At 48.3% G+C, this 22,661-nt stretch overlaps 1 protein-coding gene across 1 annotated transcript; it reads left to right on the top strand.

The window, feature by feature from the left end:
- The first annotated feature begins 13,223 nt into the window (after window positions 1-13,223).
- LOC118790829 (serine/threonine-protein phosphatase 2A catalytic subunit alpha isoform-like) lies at window positions 13,224-22,061 on the top strand. The gene is made up of 7 exons (XM_036547905.1): window positions 13,224-13,626; window positions 16,119-16,328; window positions 18,766-18,939; window positions 19,374-19,463; window positions 19,558-19,719; window positions 20,201-20,319; window positions 20,914-22,061. Exons 1-7 carry the CDS (start codon window positions 13,525-13,527, stop codon window positions 20,984-20,986), a joined length of 930 nt encoding a protein of 309 aa, XP_036403798.1. The 5' UTR covers window positions 13,224-13,524; the 3' UTR covers window positions 20,987-22,061.
- Window positions 22,062-22,661: the final 600 nt, after the last annotated feature.

The raw sequence follows: 22,661 nt of genomic DNA, 5'->3' as shown, positions 1-22,661 counted from the left end.
CTGTGGGCCATGCTGGAGGAGCCGTTTGCCCGCCCCACACCGCTACCCGTGGTTCGCCAGAACAACTTCCAGTGTGCGCAGGAGCGGGAGGAGAGTTTGGATGGGTACCTCCTTCGGCTACGGGAGGTGCACGCCAAATGGCGGGCCCGGGAGCCGGCAGTGGATGGTGACAGTCTGGTGTTGCGGGACCAGTTTCTGCTTGGCCTGCGGAGGGGCCCCCTTAAACAGGAACTGCAGAGGCAGGTGAGGCGGCAGCCCGCGCTCACTTTCCAGCAGGTGGGTCGTGAGGCCCGCGAGCTTGAGCTGGAGTTCCAGGGGGCGGGGACGGGGCAATGTGCTGTGCTTCTCGTTCGCAGGAACCTCAGCTGCCGGCTGTTCCGCTCCAGGCAGGGGACCTGGAGCGCTGGAAGGACGAGGTGCGGGCTGAAATGCGGCAGGAGCTCCAAGAACAGGTGGCCGCACTGGGCAAAGCACTGATCTCGGAGCTTCGACAGCAGTGGCCGCAGGCTCCAGCCCTCGTTAGCGGGGATGAAGCGGGCAGAGTGGCATTCCACCCTCGACCTGGCCAGTGGGTATTAGCAGGTGGCGGTGGATCCACGGGACCGTGAGAAGACCGCGTTTGCTACCCCCGTTAGCTTATATCAGTTTGAGCGGATGGCGTTTGGGCTATGTAATGCCCCGGCCACCTTCCAACGCCTCATGCAGCGGTGCTTGGGTGACCTGCTGCATGACTCTCTGCTGATATACCTTGATGATGTCGTAGTTTTTTCCCCAGATTTTTCCACCCACCTGAGGCACTTGGAGGTGGTGTTTGAGCGCCTGGGGCGCTTTGGGCTCAAGCTCCAGCCTCAGAAGTGCAAGTTGCTGAGGAAGGAGGTGCGATATCTGGGGCACGTCGTCAGTCGGGCCACGGATCCAGAAAAAACGGCTGCAGTGCAGGACTGGCCGGCCCCTGAGACTGTGCGACAGGTAAGGGCGTTTCTCGGGTTTGCCGGCTACTATCGGCAGTTCATCCCCGCTTTCGCCAAGATCGCGGCTCCCCTGCATCGGTTGTTGGTGGGTACGGCACCTCGGGGTAGGCGCACACACCAGGTGGAGTGGGGCCCCGAGTGCCAGCGTGCCTTCGAGGAGTTGAAGGCTGCCCTGCTCTTTGCCCCAGTCTTAGCCTATGCTGACTTCTCGTTGCCTTTCAGGGTATATACGGATGCCAGTATGGACGGGCTGGGGGCTGTGTTGTCGCAGGTCCAGGAGGGTAAGGAGAGGGTGATTGCCTATGCCAGCCGGAGCCTGCACCCCGCAGAGAGGAATGACCAGAACTACAGCGCCTTCAAGCTGGAGCTGCTGGCGCTGAAGTGGGCCGTGACCGAGAAATTTAAGGACTATTTCTGGGGCACTAAGGTCACGGTCTTCACCGACCACAACCCCTTAGTACACCTAGGAACGGCGCGCCTCGGAGCGACTGAGCAGCGGTGGGTGGCACAGTTGGCAAGTTATGATCTGGAGGTAAAGTACCGCCCTGGGTCCTGCAATGCTAATGCGGATACCCTGTCTCGGTTGCCTGGGGAGGAGGGGGTTGTGGCGCAGGTGGCTTTGGATGCTGCAGCTGAGGGTGCATGTGACTGGGCGTCCTTACAGCAGAGGGATGAACATCTGCGGGCTCTGGCGGCACGGCTTGAGAGCGGGGAGCCCCCTCGGCGGGAGGAGCGGAGGAAGGCCTCACCCGAGGAAGGTAAGTGGTGGAGGGAATGGGAGCGGCTCCATTTACGAGGGGGGGGTCCTCTGCCGCCGGGTGCAGGACGGGGCTGCTGGAGAGCCGTTGTGGCAGGTGCTGGTGCCCCGGGGCGAGGCCCAGGGTGTCTGGCAGCGGTACCATCAGGCCCTGGGTCACTTGTGCGCCAAGCTGGAGGCCGCCTTATGCCGGCGGTTTTACTGGCCGGGTCTGGGGGCGGACATGCGGCGTTGGACGGCAGATTGTGGCCAGTGTGTGGTGGCCAAGGCCGGCCCGGAGGTAAGGGCCCCCCTTGTCCCTCTTTCCACCTCCTACCCCTTAGAAGTGGTGGCCATGGACCACCTTGCGCTGGGGCGCCCGGGCGACCCGTACCCCTACCTGCTCGTGCTGACGGATTTGTTCTCAAAGTACGGGTGGGTGGTGCCTGTCAGGGACCAGTCGGCGACGACCACGGTCAAGGCACTGTGGGGTGTGGTGATACAGCACTGGGGCTGCCCTGAGCGACGACTCTCTGACCAGGGGGCGGCGTTCGAGTCCTCCATGGTCGCGGCTTTCTGTGAGCTGTATGGATGTACAAAGATCCGCACCACCCCCTACCATCCCCAAGGGCAATGGGGCCTGCGGGTGGTTTAATCAGACACTGCTGTCTCTCCTAGGCTCATTGCGAGAGGATGAGCAGTCCCGTTGGCCTGCCGGCCCTGTTGCAGGCCTATAACAACTCGGTCCATAGCAGCACAGGGTATGCCCCGCATTTTGTCCTGACAGGGTGCCACGCCCGGTTGCCGGTGGACCTGGCCCTCAACGTGCCGCCCCCCGAGCGGCAATGGACCCTGGAGGGATGGGTGAAGGATCACCATCAGACCCTGCTACGGGTGTACCAGCGGGTGCTGGAGGGGGTGCGGCGCCAGCAGGGCCGGGACAAGGAGAGGTATGATCGGCGAGTCCGGGACCTCCCCTTGCTGCCTGGTGACCGGGTGTAGGTGCGGAACTTCCGGCGGCGGAAGCATGGTAAGTTGGCCCCCCGTTGGAGCCCCAGACCGTTTGTTGTGCCGTTGGAGCCCCAGACCGTTTGTTGTGCTGCGCCAAGTCGATCCGGAGAAGCCGGTGTATGTGGTCCACCCGGAGGCCGGTGGTGAGGAACGGACCCTACACTGGAACAACCTGCGCACCTGCCCGGTTGGCGATATCTGGGGCACGTCGTCAGTCGGGCCACGGATCCAGAAAAAACGGCTGCAGTGCAGGACTGGCCGGCCCCTGAGACTGTGCGACAGGTAAGGGCGTTTCTCGGGTTTGCCGGCTACTATCGGCAGTTCATCCCCGCTTTCGCCAAGATCGCGGCTCCCCTGCATCGGTTGTTGGTGGGTACGGCACCTCGGGGTAGGCGCACACACCAGGTGGAGTGGGGCCCCGAGTGCCAGCGTGCCTTCGAGGAGTTGAAGGCTGCCCTGCTCTTTGCCCCAGTCTTAGCCTATGCTGACTTCTCGTTGCCTTTCAGGGTATATACGGATGCCAGTATGGACGGGCTGGGGGCTGTGTTGTCGCAGGTCCAGGAGGGTAAGGAGAGGGTGATTGCCTATGCCAGCCGGAGCCTGCACCCCGCAGAGAGGAATGACCAGAACTACAGCGCCTTCAAGCTGGAGCTGCTGGCGCTGAAGTGGGCCGTGACCGAGAAATTTAAGGACTATTTCTGGGGCACTAAGGTCACGGTCTTCACCGACCACAACCCCTTAGTACACCTAGGAACGGCGCGCCTCGGAGCGACTGAGCAGCGGTGGGTGGCACAGTTGGCAAGTTATGATCTGGAGGTAAAGTACCGCCCTGGGTCCTGCAATGCTAATGCGGATACCCTGTCTCGGTTGCCTGGGGAGGAGGGGGTTGTGGCGCAGGTGGCTTTGGATGCTGCAGCTGAGGGTGCATGTGACTGGGCGTCCTTACAGCAGAGGGATGAACATCTGCGGGCTCTGGCGGCACGGCTTGAGAGCGGGGAGCCCCCTCGGCGGGAGGAGCGGAGGAAGGCCTCACCCGAGGAAGGTAAGTGGTGGAGGGAATGGGAGCGGCTCCATTTACGAGGGGGGGGTCCTCTGCCGCCGGGTGCAGGACGGGGCTGCTGGAGAGCCGTTGTGGCAGGTGCTGGTGCCCCGGGGCGAGGCCCAGGGTGTCTGGCAGCGGTACCATCAGGCCCTGGGTCACTTGTGCGCCAAGCTGGAGGCCGCCTTACGCCGGCGGTTTTACTGGCCGGGTCTGGGGGCGGACATGCGGCGTTGGACGGCAGATTGTGGCCAGTGTGTGGTGGCCAAGGCCGGCCCGGAGGTAAGGGCCCCCCTTGTCCCTCTTTCCACCTCCTACCCCTTAGAAGTGGTGGCCATGGACCACCTTGCGCTGGGGCGCCCGGGCGACCCGTACCCCTACCTGCTCGTGCTGACGGATTTGTTCTCAAAGTACGGGTGGGTGGTGCCTGTCAGGGACCAGTCGGCGACGACCACGGTCAAGGCACTGTGGGGTGTGGTGATACAGCACTGGGGCTGCCCTGAGCGACGACTCTCTGACCAGGGGGCGGCGTTCGAGTCCTCCATGGTCGCGGCTTTCTGTGAGCTGTATGGATGTACAAAGATCCGCACCACCCCCTACCATCCCCAAGGGCAATGGGGCCTGCGGGTGGTTTAATCAGACACTGCTGTCTCTCCTAGGCTCATTGCGAGAGGATGAGCAGTCCCGTTGGCCTGCCGGCCCTGTTGCAGGCCTATAACAACTCGGTCCATAGCAGCACAGGGTATGCCCCGCATTTTGTCCTGACAGGGTGCCACGCCCGGTTGCCGGTGGACCTGGCCCTCAACGTGCCGCCCCCCGAGCGGCAATGGACCCTGGAGGGATGGGTGAAGGATCACCATCAGACCCTGCTACGGGTGTACCAGCGGGTGCTGGAGGGGGTGCGGCGCCAGCAGGGCCGGGACAAGGAGAGGTATGATCGGCGAGTCCGGGACCTCCCCTTGCTGCCTGGTGACCGGGTGTAGGTGCGGAACTTCCGGCGGCGGAAGCATGGTAAGTTGGCCCCCCGTTGGAGCCCCAGACCGTTTGTTGTGCCGTTGGAGCCCCAGACCGTTTGTTGTGCTGCGCCAAGTCGATCCGGAGAAGCCGGTGTATGTGGTCCACCCGGAGGCCGGTGGTGAGGAACGGACCCTACACTGGAACAACCTGCGCACCTGCCCGGTTGGCGACGTTCATGGGGGCCCCCCTGTGGAGGAGACCCGCTGGGTGGCCGAGCCGGAGGAGCGAGGTCGGGTATGGGGGTGGAACCCGGTGTGGGTCCCGGCCCGGAACCCTGGAGTGGTGCCCGCTGCTCCCCTAGAGGAACAGGAGCAGGAGGCAGTGGCAGGGCCCCCCGCACAGCCGGAAGATGTGCCCCTTCGTCGCTCCTCCCGTGAGACGAGGGGCCAGCCCCCCTGCCGGTACATTGAGGAGGTGTAGTCGGGGACGACTACCCATAAAGCGGGGGGGAAATCTGTCAGGAGTTTCTCCTGACATGATCGCGCTGCACTCCCTGGGAGAGCGAGGGGGCTCGGGCGTGCAGCAGGGCTGAATTATTGATTGAATAATTGGCTAATGACGGTGTTCGCTGCCTGGTGTGTGCTCCGCACCTGTTGCCTGTCGATAGTGATTTTGCCAGGACTATTTAGGCAGGTGAGTGGGAGTAGCACTCCAGAGACGCTGACGGAGGTTGTCACAAGGGGTTTTAGTGTGAAGTTAGGTTTTTTTGATTTCTTTTTTTCCTTTGAACGTGCCGGCATGGCCGAGTTTAGGGTTTGTTTTTTTGGTTTGCTGTTTTTTTCTTTGCGTTTAGTTTGAGCTCTGGGAGTCGCGACCCAGAGCGGGTTTTGAGTTTGCTTTGTTTGGTTAAATTTCCTTTTTTTTTTTTTTGCTTTGGTGTGCTGGGCCGAGTGTGTTTGTGTGTCTTGGGCGGCCTCAGAGGAGCGGCGACCGAAGGGGCTCCAGCGAATCCCTGAGGGAGCGGGGAAAACATCACTTGGTTCCGGACGCAGCCGGGGTCGAAGAGAGCCCCCACCCCGTGGAAGCGCGTGCTGGGGAGGTGGATCCCCTAACTTAAGGGAGGTGGCACCGCGGAACCTCAAGAGTGCGTGAGTCACCAGCACGGGGTGGAGAGGGAGGGCTGACTGGCTGCTGCTCTGTGTCTCCCTCAATTCAAACCAGCAACCTATTGCGAAGACGAAGGCTGCACCCGAAATCGCTCACTCGTTCACACGTCGCAATAGCTGTTTAGCTGTCGCAATATACGTGTGTGTAAATACCCTCACATTGTCATGATGGCAAGACGCAACCTCGCTGTGCCTGGCACTAAAGTTCCTAGCGAGGGTGTTCTCCACAGCAGGGGACATAGTGACTGCAAAGAGGTCTGCCCTCTCCCCAGACAATGTAGACATCCTCATCTTTTTTTATCCCGTACTGTCTGACCACTACCTGGTGACTTTCAACCTTCCTTTTGCTTGTTACATTAACTCAGGGTCCATATTTTCCCTCAGGCGCACCATCTCTTCTGCTACTACCAAAGCCTTTATTGATGAGCTCCCTGCATCATACAGTCTGAACAACGAAGAATATTTAAACTTATGCTCGAACCCTAGTTCGGCTAAAATAAATCAACTCACCGAAAATATTGAGTCCACACTGCGTAACACTCTAGACGCCGTTGCACCCCTCAAACAGAGGAAAGTCCCTGACAAAAGACTAGCACCCTGGTATAATGACCAGACCTGTGCTATGAAACAAACTGCATGGAAACTTGAAAGGAAATGGCGCTCCACCAAATTACAGGTCTTTCTCCTGGCCTGGAAAGAAAGTCTTCTACGCTACAAGCATGCGCTCACAGCTGACAGATCAGTGTATTTTTCTACCCTAATAGAGAAAAACAAGGACAATCCCAGGTATTTGTTCAGCTCCATCTCCAGACTAGTGAAGAGCCCTGCGTCAGCCAACCCCTGTGTCCCAGCAATTCATAGTAGTGAATCCGTAATCATGACATTAATTTCCACTGTTACGCGGATGACACTCAGTTATACATATCAGTCAAACCCGATGTCCCTCTGAATATTCCAAACATGGAGGTCTGCCTAACAGATGTAAAGAATTGGATGCCCCGAAACTTTCTCCTCCTTAACCCAGACAAAACCGAAATATTGGTCATAGGCCAAAATTCAATCAGGAGCAAACTCACTCATTTTACACTGGACCTTGATGGTGTCTCCCTTGCCCCGAGTGCAGCCATCAAAGACCTTAGTGTTGTTATTGATCCCGAGCTCTCCTTTGAAACTCACATAACTAACACCTCTAGGACTGCCTTCTTCCATCTGAGAAATATTGCTAAAATCAGGAAAATCGTATCAATTAACGACGCTGAAAAACTAATCCACGCCTTTGTAACATCCAGATTAGACTACTGTAATGCCCTCTTGTCAGGATATGCAAACGTCTCATTAAAACCCCTTCAGCTGGCGCAAAATGCAGCTGCTCGAGTCTTAACCAAAACTAAACGCTTTGAGCACATCATCCCAGTTCTGGCTTCTCTCCATTGGCTACCTATTAAATACCGGATCGTTTTTAAAACACTCTTACTCACATTTAAGGCTTTAAATGGGCTTGCCACCCCCCCCTATCTTAAAGACCTTCTTTACCCATATCTTCCGCAGAGAGCCGTTCGCTCCCAAAATGCCGGGCTTCTCATCATTCCAAGAGTGGGCAAAACTACTGTAGGCGGTAGAGCCTTTTCCTATCAAGCCCCTCTCCTGTAGAACAGCTTACCCTCTGAGATTCGGGGAACAGACTCTCTCTCCACCTTTAAGTCTAGGCTCAAAACATATCTATATAGTAAATCCTTCAGCTGAGGGACATGGCCTGGTGCTGGCGTGGATCATAGAGTCTCTGGTGGACTAAGTGGTCATTGTTTTCATGGACCCTGTGCCGTGATCTGGTGTTGACTGTCTTAGGGTTGCCCTCATGACTATGCCGGTCCCTTGCCTCCCGTCCCCTAGGTATGCTGCCATAATGTTAGCCTGCCGGGGTCTTTCCTTGTTGCACACCTTTTTCTCTGCCCCTCCGCTCCTGCCTCTCTGTTCTACATCCTTGCCATTCTTATCATCCACTAACCACTGTTTTCTGTTTGCTTCCTATCCCTGCTCTGGGCTCCTGTCCGGAGCTGTAGCCCAAGCGTCTCATCCCGTTTTCCAGTCCTGCTACCTCGCTGCCCTGCCCATCAAAGCCAACTGCGTTCCAAGAACCGGACATCCTAGGAGACATTCTTATAATCACTCTGCTGTTAACTACTATTGTCTGTCAGTCGTAAATTGCATAACTTGTCTCTAACTCTATCTGCCCAGTGCCAGCCAGAAGCAGATGGGGCCCCCCCTCTGAGCCCGGTTCTGCTCACGGTTTCTTCCTGATAGGGAGTTTTTCCTTGCCACTGTTGCCTTAGGCTTGCTCTCAGGGGGTCTCAGGCCTGGGAACAATGTAAAGCTGCTTTGTGACAACTTGTGTTGTAAAAAGCGCTATACAAATAAAAATTAATTGAATTGAATGACTACATGAACTTTTTTGACAGCAAAATCATAAAGATACGTGACACAATTAAAAAAATTCTCTAATTCTGCTTCCAGCCCCGCCTGGCCAAACTCATAACGTAGAGATGTCCAATAGGCCAGCCACATGCCTTGACTCTTTCACACCCATTGAATTTAGTGACAACTTCTCCCCAATTAATTTGTCTAAAAATGCTACCTGCCTACTAGACCCCATTCCAACTGGACTCTTAAAACAGCTGCTACCTGAAATTGGCACTCCGTTGCTAAATCTTATAAATGCCTCCCTTACGCTCAGACATGTACCGCAGTCATCAAGCCCATTTTGAAGAAGCCCACTCTAGACGCGAATGACCTGTCGAACTACAGGCCCATCTCAAATCTCCCATTTCTTTTGAAAATCTTAGAAAAAGTTGTAACAAAGCAACTTTGCTCCTTCTTACATTCCAATAATATTCTGGAAGTCTTTCAGTCTGGATTTAGACAGCATCACAGCACAGAAATTGCTCTCCTAAAAGTAATCAATGACCTACTTCTCTCCTCTGACAATGGCTGTATCTCCCTACTTGTGCTCCTAGACCTAAGTGCAGCCTTTGATACTGTTGATCATCTTATTCTATTAGACCGACTGTGGAATGGCCCTATCATGGTTCAGGTCTTATCTTTCAGAGCGACATCACTTTGTCTTCATCAACAATAAGTCCTCCAAACTCTCCAGAGTAAGACATGGAATACCACAAGGATCCGTGCTTGGACCTTTGCTCTTTTCGTTATACATGGTCCCTCTTGGAAATATCATTCATAAACACGGCATTAATTTCCACTGCTATGCAGATGACACCCAATTATACATATCAGCCAAACCTGATGTCTCCCTGGAAATATCAAACATGGAAGCCTGCCTCAAAGACAAAGACATGGATGGCCCATAATTTCCTCCTCCTAAATTCGGACAAAACAGAAATATTGGTCATCGGCCCAAAGTCTGTCAGGAGCAAACTCACCAATATTACATTAAATCCTGATGGTGTCTCACTGGCCTCAAGTGCAACCATCAAAGACCTTGGCGTCATGATTGATCCTGAGCTCTCTTTTGACACCCATATAAAAAACATGTCCAGGACTGCTTTCTTTCATCTGAGGAATATTGCCAAAATCAGGAAAATTCTATCAATACACGACACTGAAAAGCTAATCCACGCTTTTGTTACATCCAGATTGGTCTACTGTAATGCTCTCTTGTCAGGATGTGCATATGCCTCCCTAAAGCCCCTTCAGTTGGTTCAAAATGCAGCTGCTCGTATTCTAACCAGAACAAAGTGCTTTGAGCACATCACCCCAGTATTAGCCTCTCTCCACTGGCTACCTATCAAATACCGCATTGATTTCAAAATACTTCTTACATTTAAAGCTTTAAATGGGCTTGCCCCTCCCTATCTTAAGGACCTTCTCCGCCCATACACTCCAAAACAATCTCTATGTTCCCAAAGTGCGGGACTTCTCATTGTTCCAAGAGTGGGTAAAAGTACTATAGGCGGTAGAGCCTTTTCGTACTGAGCCCCTCTTTTGTAGAACAGTCTACCCACCGAGGTTTGGGGAGCAGACTCTCTCTCCGCCTTTAAGTCTAGGCTAAAAACATGGCCTGGGTACTCTGTGTTCAGCTGATCCGGCTGTGGTCTGGTGTTGACTGCCTTAGGGTCACCCTCATGATTGTGCTGGCCCCTTGCCTCTCATCCCCTAGGTATGCTGCCATAGTCCTTATCTGCCGGGACTTTTCCCTATTACGCACATGCATCCCTCTTCCCCCCTCTGTTCCCCTCTTTGCCTTTATGCCTTTTGTTTCCATTCCCACTCTTAACATCCACTAATCACTGTTCTCCGTTTCCTACCCCTGCTCCGAGTGCCTGCCTGGAGCTGTAGCTCAAGTGTCACACCCCGACTTCCAGTCCTGCTACCTCACTACCCTGCCCGTCAAGCCAACTGCAAGCCAAGAACCGAACAGTCCTGCTACCTCGCTGCCCTGCCCATCAAGCTAACTGCGTGCCAAGAACTGTACATTATAGGATAGATTTCATAATTATGTCGTTAATTACTGCTGTCCATCTAACCCAAATGTCTTAAAGTACATTGTACAAACTTTAAGACTCTCACGAATTCTATCTGCCCAGTGCCGGCCGGAAGCAGATGGGCTCCCCGTCCTAGCCGGTTCGTTCCCTCCTGAGGATCCGCCTGCCACAAGGACTGGGGGCGCCTACCGCCGCGGGGTAGGCTCCATACAGGCCACCACGCAAGACACATACGGAACACAAAAGGAAGGGGGCCGCAGCTTGGCCTCGCGTACGTACCAAAATAAAAATAAATAAAGAACCCAAAGAGATAAGCCCTCCGCGTCGCTCCTGTGGACGGGCTGGCGGCGACCCACGTCTTCTCGCTAGCAACTCGGGCCAGCTCCGCGGGGTCTCGCTGAGGGAAACAGTCCGGCAGCCGGTCCGCCCTCTTCCCTCTCCACCTCGTGCCGAGGACTCATGCACACAGTTGCCGGTTCGCGGTGTCACCTCCCTCACCACCGGGGATCCACCTCCCGGGCACGCACTTTCGCGGGGTCGGGGCTCTCCTCGGTCCTGGCTGCCTCCCAGAACTGTTAATTTCCGTTCTCCCTCAGGGACTCGCCGCGTACACTTCTGGTTGCCGCTTTTTCATGGAGCCATCTAAAAACACAAAGACAAACTCACTCATGCACATCAAACGAAAAAAGGGAAAGAAAATGGAAATTAACCAACGAAACAAACTCAAAAATCCGCCCCGAGTCGCAACTCCCGGAGCTCAAACCAAACACAAAAAGAAATCAAAACAAACTGAAATTAACCAATTCAAAATTCCGCCGTGCCGGCACGTTTAACAACAAACAACAAAAAAAAACAAATAATTCCCACTATAAAACCCGTGTACTCGGCCTCCGGCAGTGTCCCTACCATGCTCCTCCCACTCACCTGCCTAAATAGTCCTGGCGTCCCCTTAAACAGATGGGCAGTAGGTCCAGAGCACGCGCCAGGGAGCGAAACCTTGTAAACCACCAATAATTCAATAATTAAATTAGCCCGGCTGCATGCCCGAGCCCCCTCGCTCTCCCAGGGAGTGCAGCGCGATCGATTACCGCTGTCAGGAGATACTCCTGACACTTACAAAGACAACGTCCTGTCGGGAGTTTGGCTTGAATGTTAACGATGGGGCTAACAAGGTATAATCTAGCTAGCTAATTGTTATATTAAAATGCGGTTAATGAAAGGATGCTGTTTTAGGCTAAGCTGTTTTGCAATGAAATTTAGATTACATCAGATAACGTTATTCATTTCAAGTTAAATGACATGCCTTGATATAAATTAACTTAAAATAATTTTGAAAAGTAATGGTAGGCATTTCGCGGCATTTGGAGAAGCCCGCGCAACCATCACGCCAAGGCCATTGCCCAGCATTTCCCAAACCTTTCTTGGGGGACCCGTTGTCCTGCATGTTTTAGATCTCTCCCTGCTCCAACACAGCTGATTCAAATGATCAACTCGTTATGAACTCCTGAAGCTGCTTAGTAACAAAGTGATGGGCCGTGAGAGCAAGACAAAGGAGAATTAAACCCCGCGAAGGGAGGGCTGTTGGCTCAGCACTACTATGATGAGCAACTATGACAAAGTGCAGTAAATCCACATGCAGTTCGCAAGCATTTGTCAGTAGATGTCAGCTAGGCCAAAGCAGGCAATCAGTTCTTATTTTTAAGGTATGTGACCCCTAAAAGTAATGCAAAATTAAGGTGACATACATATTTTAAAAGATGACAGAAATGTGCTGAGGCACCACAGGGGCATGGGGGGGGGGCTGTGAAAAAGCAACATTAAGTGCGTAGCGTGACTGTGAAACAATAGGAGAAGGCAGCCTGACTGTGAATCCAGAGGGAAAAGATACAATAAGCAAAGACCGTAAACCAATAGGAGAAAGTGGCATTACTATGGAACAGCAACATAGTGCATGAAGGTTCTGGGGTGACTTCCAGGGACGGCCAATGCTGAAGGCAGTGTTCCTTCTCCAAGGTCACCCACTGTCCTGTAATAGCCCCCAAGATTACTCCCCTAGCAGTGTCTTACAATGGCCTACATGCAATGTTTATGACCTAGGGTAACCCCCCAGCATTACTTAGACATAGAATCACATCATATTACTTTTCAGTAGTAATGCTTAATGCATACAATATTTCCCACTATACAAAGTGTAATAGAATACATATTGTTTATTTAAGGCTATCATATTAGCTTGTCTGGTTTCCTTCCAGACCTCCACATGTATAGTAAAGATAAAGTAAATGGCTAATGTAATATATCAATAAGTTCAGTTATTATGTCAATAACTGTGGTTAAAATCAAATACTAACATCTGTTGGCAATGCTTATGATGTTTGCTGGGGAGGTTATTGGTTTTATGTTAGAAAATAAAGAAAAAAGAAAGAAAATAAAACATTGTAATATGCTGTTCAGATAAGTATTCCAACCTCCACACTAATATTTGATAAAGGTACCTTTTGCTGCAATAACAGCTTTAAGTTTTTGGGTAAGTATCTACGAGTTTTGCACACTGTTTGGGAGTGATATAAAACATGTCTCCTTAAAATAATAATCAGTGTTTCAAAATAAAATATCACACAGGACGAAATTTCAATGTATCATTTGTAATTCAGTAAAATATAAAGGCTAAAATTGGTTACAAGAGATAAAGTTGATTACAAATGATAATTCAGATGATAATTCAGTAAAATGTATATTTAAATAAATTCGTCGATTATCACTCCTACATAGTAGGGGGCGGTAGCGCTCTTGGAGCTGTAATATCATCCGCTGGTAAACATAGAAGAAGAGCTCGCATCGTTTTGCGGAGCGGCACCGCACGCCGTCATCAGGTACTAGACGCAGGAGCTGAGTATCAGGATGCGCTCTCTCAATCCATCCACTCATTCAATCCGGTACTAGCTAGCTATGCTAATTGTCTGTACCGCATGCGTAATTTACAGCGGTCAAACTAACTGGCCTTCTGAAGAATTTGGACAGGATTCACCATAAGTAAAGCGATATTCTTTATTTTTGATAAGAGAGTTGAGCAGCCAGGTAGCTGTTTAGCCGCGGTTAGCTATTTTAGACGGCTAGCTACCTAGCCTGTGGTTAACATTCTGGTATGGACGAAAAGGCGTTCGCCAAGGAGCTCGATCAATGGATCGAGCAGCTCAACGAGTGCAAGCAGCTTTCGGAGAGCCAGGTCAAAACTCTCTGTGAAAAGGTAAGGACCCATTTAACTTTTTGTTGAAGCATTTACCCGCCATCTAACTATCTAGCTACCTATATTGTTCTACGCGGTGAAAGTGCGCTGATCGTAAGATAGACAGACTGGTTATGTCGCTAAGCTATGTTGCTAAGCTAACCTTAGCTGCTTATCTAAGGCGAAAATGGCGGAATGAATTGCCATGGGTTACCGACGGCTAACAAAGTGTAAACCGCGTTAAACCACTGAAATTGTCTGTGCTAACTACACTGCAAAACACTTCAGTTGTACCGGCACCCCCAGGATAGTTCACGTTTCTTTCAAACCTCTTGTCGTAACGTAGCTAGGTAAGACATGTTTTCAATAGGTCGCTTGCCGGCTAAGTAATAGAGTACGTAGTACCTCCTTAGCTTTAAGTTAATGTTAGTTGGTCTGTTGGATGTAGCAATTCATTATTCAGCGAGGTAAGTAGTGACAGAACATAACTACATCTAGCTTTTATAACGTCAGCCTTAGCTTGTTACATTGTTCAGATACAATAAAGTTAGCTAAGTAGATAACGTTATCTACCTTGTAAAGGAAGTACTGAAGCAAACGTAACCTATGTAAGTACTAGTCAGACTAGGTACAGTTAGAGAGCTAGTAATAGTAAGCTGTCTCAACGCTAATTTACTCTCTAATATTAACTGAGTTCATAAAAAGGCGTAGTTAAATTAGGGGAGCATAATCTATCAACAGTTATTACGATTTAGGGTGTTTAGTGCTATGAGCTAGTTAGCTAGTCAGCAGGTTGAGTGTCAGATGTATTTGGTTGCAAGTCTAGGTGTGAATTGGTTTGTTAGTTATGTTTGCTCGTCGTTTCATATTAACATGTCAGTTTATCTGGCTGGGTACCATTACAGTGTTTACACCATTACAGTGAATCGCAGTGTTGCTCAGTGGTAGATTGCTAGCTAGCTAGTCGATATCTTACGGTTTCCTTCTAGTACTGTATTCGACATCGTTCACTGCATTCTCGTCTAGACTTCCTATTTTCAGGCACCTTTAGGGTACGATCTATCAGCTGGGGGATGTAGAAATATAACCAACCAGCCTAGCTAGCTTCCTAATTGCACAGAGTGTGTTCCACTATCTCCGCCTACATTGTGTACACACCTGTTAGTGTCAAGTACTTGCGCCGTCTGCAGGGTCAGATGTAGCCTGCTTTGACTGGGGGTGTAGTGGGGGGCATCATTTTTTGGCTTGTTTAGCCCCGTTCTATACTTTGGGTTTTTTTTTTTTTCATTTCTTTTCTATTTTCCCCTCATAACTTTGTGATTCTGTCACATTTTCATAAAATCTGCATCAATTTTCTACTTTTTTGGGCAAAAATTCTAACAAATTCATCCATGTCTAGATTGCAAAAAATCTAAACTGAAACGGTTCAAATAAAAACCATAAACCAAAAGATGGATTATCACAAAATCAGGCTATGCTAGATTTAACTAGCCTTCTCCTTGCGTAATCGAGCTGACTACTTCAGAAGCACTTGACTAGTGACAAGTTCGTGATCACAGTTCGAGTGACAAAGCCGATTGACTTGTTTATGAGTTTTATGCTGCCCAACCAGCCAATCAGAAACTAGTGGGAAAACAATTTGAAGAATGGAATTAACCCTTTCGCACATAACTTATTTTTTGTGCTATGTAGCGCGTGTTACGTTACATGGCAAGAATCTGGGGGGGGGAGATAGCCCAACCCAGCACCCCCCTGTATCTGGTCTTGGCTGTCTGTATAACTGCTTAACATCAGAAAATATCTGTCACCAGACCTGCCCATCCTTCTCTAGTACTGAGAATGAGGAACTTTGACTATACCTCCATTGCTCACTGTGTATGAGCATACATTACTGATGTATACAGTTCACTGGGCTGCAAATCACTGGTTCAGTCTGTTATGGCATCTTGGGCTTGAGAAGCCTGGCCTCTCCATAAGCCATTTTTAGAAAACTGAAAAGCTTTACGGGAAAACCAATAGTAAAATTATAATCTGCTAGTTAGCCTGTTAAGGTTAGGGAACAATAACGCATTCTTTTTGTTTTTAGTTAAAATAGCTGAAGGTATGGGGGCACTGTAGTGGCTCAGTTGGAAAGACATTTGTCTCAAGAACAGGATAAGCTCCACTGCTTGGGTTTGAATCCAGTTGTGTCATCTGCTGCTTGGAAGCATACAGCAGCGGGTCATTTTGGCTGGGTGAATAAGCATGAATGTTTAGAATATTGTTCAAGGCAAGGCTAACCATAATCAGTGAATTACTGTTACCTAAAGTCATGGAAAAATCTCCTCTCCATGAGATCTCCTTTCCATAAGAAGCCTGCATACACAATTACACACACACACACACACACACACACACCCCAATACTTCCCTGGTATCGTACAACTCAGAAAATTTAGCTCAACATGCATTAGTGACACAGTCCTCCCTGCTGCCCTCACCAGCGCTGACACTAACCTCCTCCTCTCCTTCCAGGCAAAAGAGATCCTAACGAAGGAATCCAATGTGCAGGAGGTGCGGTGTCCGGTCACAGTGTGCGGCGATGTCCATGGTCAGTTCCACGACCTCATGGAGCTGTTCAGAATTGGAGGGAAATCTCCAGACACCAATTACCTCTTCATGGGCGACTACGTGGACAGGGGCTACTACTCCGTAGAGACGGTCACGCTGCTTGTGACTCTCAAGGTGAGTTGTGGGCTAAAGCGCTGTCCCATGTAAGCTCAAGGTACTCTGTGATGTCATGCTTATAAGGTGTACTCTGCTTTTAAGGGTCACACTCATCCAGCATGATTTGATTCCTGCTGGTGTTCCTCATATTTAGCTAAATGCCTCAAACCAGGAAAACACATTTAACAGTGTTTCTTGAAGAGAGTTTTTGTGTAGTCCCTTATCAAATGTAATAAAAAACCAATATCATTCATGGGTATTATTGGAATGCTGTACAAATTGCAAGTCATGTTTGGTGTACAATGCTGTACCCCAATTATTGTCCTTCACCAAACTAAAAAAAATGATGTAAGAATTTGAATTGCATAAATTGTTTAGCATCTTCATGATAATTGCTGCTGAGTAGGCTAGTTCACATTTGTTTTCCTTTTGTCTTCCATTTTTGAGAAAATGCAATCATGAAATACTCATGAAATACTGATATATTAAAATTCTGAAAGACTTGATTGACTATCATATTGCAAAATTAAAATTATTCCTGAAAGCAGATTGTTTGATTCTCAGAAGCACAGTATTGTTTGTATTACAGGATGAGATTCTCTCCCAGTGTTTTTGAGCACGATATGTGGTTGATTGTTATCAGTGCTTCTTGTAAGTAGAGTGCATGCACTATGCATAGATGAAGATGCAAAGATGTAGCAATAAAAGGAAAAAACACATTTAAAAGCAATACTAAACTCCCCAGTGTAGTTTATTTCAGGTTGATACGACTTGCATTACAAATTAATGTGCTTGTTTTGGCTATGTTAACTCCTGATTCCCATGTGATGGTTGTCTGAGGGTTTTTTCTTATAGTTGTGTACCATGTCAGCGCACCTTTTTGAAGATATTCCAAATTACTGTGCTTGCTATGCACAATTTCTGTGCTCTGGTTATGAATTATTTCTTATGGCTTCAAACTGCCTGCTTTCCTGTCAGAGATAGTTCCCTATTCACCAGTACCAACTGCAGAAACAAAAGCTAAAACATGACTCATGATGGTATCTCTTATAAGTGTGCAGGCAGCCAGCAGCAAAAACCTGTGTAACGGAAAACACCTGTCAGCGAGGCGGCCCAATACTTGTGCTCATTCAACACAAGCAGCTTGTGCAACTGACCCTAGAGGATGGAATTGAACTTGCTCACTGAAATATTAAACATTAATAATAATCTAATATTTAGGGCTGTGCGATATGACAATACATATCGTGTGACGATTGAAAAACGTCTACCGTTTCATATCATGCTCTATTGTTTATTTCGTTGTGTCGCAAATCACACACTTTACGGCAGTGTTTTTTGTCATTTGCACGACGCTTTGCGTTCTTCCACACGGCACGGATGCAGGCAGGAAATCTGCACGAGTGCGCATGTGCAGAATGGATGGGCAGCAGGCACAGATCGGGTAATGACAGCCAACACAAACAATTATACATTAATGTATGTTTTGTTACATGCGTAACCCTTTCGCACGTAACTTATTTTTATGCTGTGTGTTACGTTACATGGTTTGTTATGTTTTCATTAGCGTTATTAAGCTTCTCATAGTTTTCAGTTAGCATTTGCTATTTTTAACGTTAAATCACCGGTATGACCGTACGTGCGAAAGGGTTAATTGAAAATTTGCACAAGGTTCTAAATAAAAGGAGAAAATGATCAAATATGAGTAAGTACCTTTTATTTGTCGAGTATATAATTCAAAATGTAAGAAGAAATAGGCCTTTCCATATGGTCATTTTATATAAACTATTTATTCATTGAGTTTATGGAAAATGTGCTATATTGTGATATGTATCGTTATCGGGATATGAGCTTTTGGTCATATCGCACAGCCCTACTAATATTAAATAGTCTTTTATTTTTTTCACTCATGTACTGTTTTCAAAAGAAATTGTTATATTTAGAGTTTATATGGTAAATTCCAATGTACTTTTTGAGGGCACTGTACCTGTCAAATGAGACGCTAAATGGTGTAGCCTAAAATGGTCACGCACTTGAAGCACTACAAAAATTGTATCCAGACAGGTTGAATTGTAAAGTGTAGATCAATAATCTCACGTTTGTCTATGGTTTACTTATAACCTATATACCTAAAGTCAGCTGGAGTTGAATCCAAAATTCTTGAGCATTGTCCATAGGCCTCCATGGAACACTCTGGCATTTCTATCAGAGGGGCTGTTGATATGTTTTATGGTATAACTTCCTGCATTGAATCTGTTGAATGTGTTGAATGCTGTAGCTGTTTGGGTTCATTTTACCACCACAGTCAGTCTGACACAAACCTCAGAGGAAATGTGATTGGGGGAGGAGACAGATATCTGCTGGTAGATTTGAACCCAAATGGCAAAATGAAGTGAAGCCAGTCAGCCAGTGAAGTCTCTGTTACTTAGAGACCCGACCTGAATGTGTGTTTCAGGTGAGGTACCGCGAGCGTATCACGATTCTGCGAGGGAACCACGAGAGCAGGCAGATCACGCAGGTGTACGGCTTCTATGATGAGTGTTTGAGGAAATACGGGAACGCCAACGTGTGGAAGTACTTCACAGACCTCTTTGACTATCTCCCCCTCACTGCTTTGGTAGACAGTCAGGTAACAAGATGTCTCACAAAATATCCTCTCTGAATTGCTTTTTCTTTTGATTGAGCACTTCAGGCCCACTTTTTACAACACAGAACTGTTCCTGGAAACCCTCTGTACAGCCTCCCTGAAATGAATTCATTCCTGCCCATTTGTCTGCTATTCACAAAAAACACAAGTACGAAAGTGAAGTACAGTATAAATACTTAGTACTGTGACATGGTGTGACAGAACTGTGTGACAATGATTGGACACAGAGAACAGCACAATGCTTATTGCATTCTGCAGACAGCCATTTACTGCCTTTTTATGCTTTCTTTAGCTCTTTTACTTAACTTATAAGAGGTGTAGCTGTACAGCATCGTACAACCTAAATCCTCCAATATGCAGGATTTGACCTATGTATAAAGTCAAGCTAAAGAAATCTCATTATTTTCCTCTGCCAGATATTCTGCCTGCACGGAGGCCTGTCTCCATCAATAGACACGCTGGATCACATTCGAGCACTCGATCGCTTGCAGGAGGTTCCACACGAGGTATCTTAACAGCCCCCTGCCCAAATAGCGCTTTTTCTGAGACGTGTGACACAGCCACACCCGGATTCTAATGCTGAGCTCTCTCCCACTCCAGGGCCCCATGTGCGACTTGCTGTGGTCAGATCCGGACGACCGCGGGGGCTGGGGGATCTCCCCCCGAGGGGCTGGGTATACCTTTGGACAGGACATCTCCGAAACGTTCAACCACGCCAATGGCCTGACGCTGGTCTCCAGAGCTCACCAGCTGGTGATGGAGGTGAGGAACGCAGGCGTTCAGGGGGTCCCTCAGTCACACTACACACCCCTCACCGGTGTTAGGTGGGGTGTATGGTTGTGTGTTCCACACATATTTTGAGTGTCACAGTTCCCCTCATAGCATGGTGTCCCAGGTCAATGGGGCTGTCAAAACTGCACATTTTCAGTAGAATACAGATTCAGAACATATATAAGGTGAATATATAATGAACAGAAAATAATGATTATAGTGAATAGTTAAGAGAAGACTTCATGGAGACTCCAGTAATGGGCATAACTGCGTTCACACAAATTCTCTGTAAATAAGTGTATGAAGAAACTGGATCACAGAGCACTCTGTTAAAAAATTTGCACATTGCATTGGGCGCTTTGGGTGCTTTTTCAGTCTCATTTTAGTCAATAAGCTCTTTTATTTTCTCATGTCTCAGTGATGTAATATTGTGTGCCATTTATCTCACTAATGTTCCGACCTCTGCTCACAGGGATACAACTGGTGCCATGATCGCAATGTGGTCACGATTTTCAGTGCGCCTAATTACTGTTATCGCTGTGGCAACCAGGCAGCTATTATGGAACTTGATGACACCCTTAAGTACTCTTTGTAAGTATCCCATGACCCCTAATCATGTCACACCATGACTTTACACCACATGCAGTCCATGGCCTTCTTGCCCTCTAGGTGCTTTAACCATGAGGATGCAGTGTAACCTGCACAGTATCACTTCTGCCTTTCCGATGTGACATTAACTGGGGTATGATTTTAACAGGGTGCCAGTATAGTCCAGTTGCAGTGCCATCAAAGAGCACTATTGCCTACTTATCATGTCAACTCATGTGTTTTACAGTTAGAAAATACATATAATTTGTACAAAATTACATTTCATACATCTTTTAAGTACCATACTGTACCACCCTTTGATTAAACAAACGATTAGGCAAATGATGATGGCAAACTTACTTATGTAGTCACTGGGCCACTTTCTCATTTTAACCTCCTGTTAAGATTGCATGTATGTACACAAGTCTTGCCGTAAGTGTGTAGTGGAAAAAAAAAAATTATAAATGATGCTTATTACTTCTCCTTGTATTTATTTTGCTGATTCAGCGTTTAAAAGTTTCTGTGAGACCATGTCCTATGTTACTGCCATGCTAAACGCAGTACAGTAGCTACCTTTAACTGCTGCTCTGTGTCCAGCCTGCAGTTCGATCCTGCACCCCGCCGAGGAGAGCCCCATGTGACCAGACGCACCCCGGACTACTTCCTGTAGAGACCTCGCACCTGCACAGCACTGTATCCGCAACCAGGGGAGAAGGGCAACGGTACAACACAGCGTTCAAGTGGTCATTCAGAGCATTCAGAAACTGTCTTTACATGGACCAAAAGGTGTGCCATATTCAGGGGGAATGTGAGGCCTCTCGTGCTTCCGGTGTTTCTCCTCTTCTCTGTGTCAGCGTTGGCCTGAGCTTCAGACAGGTACGTAGTGTAGGGTACTCATCTCTCAGTCTTGAAAGGGTCACGCTATTTCAGTTTGGACACCTGTGTAGTGAATCAGACATTTGTAGCACAGCCTGGGGGTGTTGCTTACCAATGATATGAGGAAGTTTGAAGCATGGTCCAATGACCTGGACCTTATTCTCTGACCACACTGTATCAAAAACAAGTCTCTAAGAATCTTCCATTCACTGAATCCTGTCTCACTGGCTTGCCTGGACTACTTTTTCACCTCAGAGGGAAGGGGCAATCAAAATATTGTTCTGTAAATTTGGTATCTCGCAATAGATATTTGGCATGGTGGGTTTTGCTAGCATTGGCTAGGTAGCTGCTTGTTAGCTTTATGCTTAGCTACTGCCTTTAACTACCATTGGTGATAGCAGCTTTTACAGTACCTACTGTACTGTTTAGTTAGCCGTTTCATTTTTCTGGCTAGTTTCTGTACTTTGAGTTCGTTCACTAACTAGTTAGAATTAGCCATTATCTGTTGCTCTGACACTCCCAACACAGGCAAATATGTCACATGGGCACAAAGACTAAATTACAATGTCTTTGTTATTGGTTTTGGAACATATTCCTGAAATTGTAAGAAAATAATTAAGTACTACACATTTTGGCTAATTAGCTTACTATATAGCTACGGCAAGTAGCTAGCCAGATAATATTATTGCGCTTACTGCAGTGTATATGGGCAATATGAAGTGAATTAAATACACTGTAAGCTGATGTTAGCCAAGCACCACGACCACCAAACCATCCTCCTACAGTAGCTGGAAACATGGAACTAGCCAGTTAGCCTGGTTGCTCTAAATAGAGACTGGGTTTCCATAGCTAGCTAGCTAGTTGGCCAGCGAAGCGTAGGACAAAATGCTCTAAACAACTATTACCCTGTCAGTTACTGTCTTTACAAGGTGCCACACTGTCTGAATGAATTGTCCATCACTGTAGTAGCTGCTAGCTAACTCTGTTGATTGTGAATGTGGTCCATTTATCCCATTTTACCTTTCTCCATCCCTGCCCAGAGAGGAATCAATCAGGTACTTTGCGTAAAACATAGTGGGGGTGCATGGTCAGATGTTAACAGCATGATCCTTTCCAGAGGTTTTTGATACAGAGAGCAGGCTAGGTTAGTATTACTATACAAGCTGGTACTTTCAGTAAACACTTTGTGTCAAAGAAGTCTGAAATACAAACTGAAACAATGCTTGGAACCTTCAGCAGAGTGTTCCGAGTTTCAAACTGAAATGGCGCCTGGACCTGTAGCATTGCTCACCACAACAGTAGATGGAAGGTTAGCTGTTACAAGAAATGCTAAGGCCTCGTGAAACTGAAAACTATCTTCAGGTATTTTTTTCCTCATTTCTGTCTGTATTGTTCAAACTTTGTTTAAACTTTGTCACATGGTTCATACTTGCCTGTAAGTTTTTACAGAGCAAGATTTTCCTGCCACT

Source organism: Megalops cyprinoides, chromosome 16, assembly GCF_013368585.1.
Source record: "Megalops cyprinoides isolate fMegCyp1 chromosome 16, fMegCyp1.pri, whole genome shotgun sequence".
In the NCBI taxonomy this organism is placed as follows: Eukaryota; Metazoa; Chordata; class Actinopteri; order Elopiformes; family Megalopidae; genus Megalops; species Megalops cyprinoides.
The sequence above is the reverse complement of the archived record's forward strand: the minus strand, read 5'-3'. Positions and strand labels throughout refer to the sequence as shown.

Excerpts from the sequence above, each read along its gene's own strand:
- LOC118790829 (XM_036547905.1), top strand. The coding sequence starts at position 13,525 with ATGGACGAAAAGGCGTTCGCCAAGGAGCTCGATCAATGGATCGAGCAG. Across the intron at positions 18,940-19,373 it reads CTGCTTTGGTAGACAGTCAG|ATATTCTGCCTGCACGGAGG; the intron begins GTAACAAGATGT and ends TTCCTCTGCCAG. Across the intron at positions 19,720-20,200 it reads CTCACCAGCTGGTGATGGAG|GGATACAACTGGTGCCATGA; the intron begins GTGAGGAACGCA and ends CTCTGCTCACAG.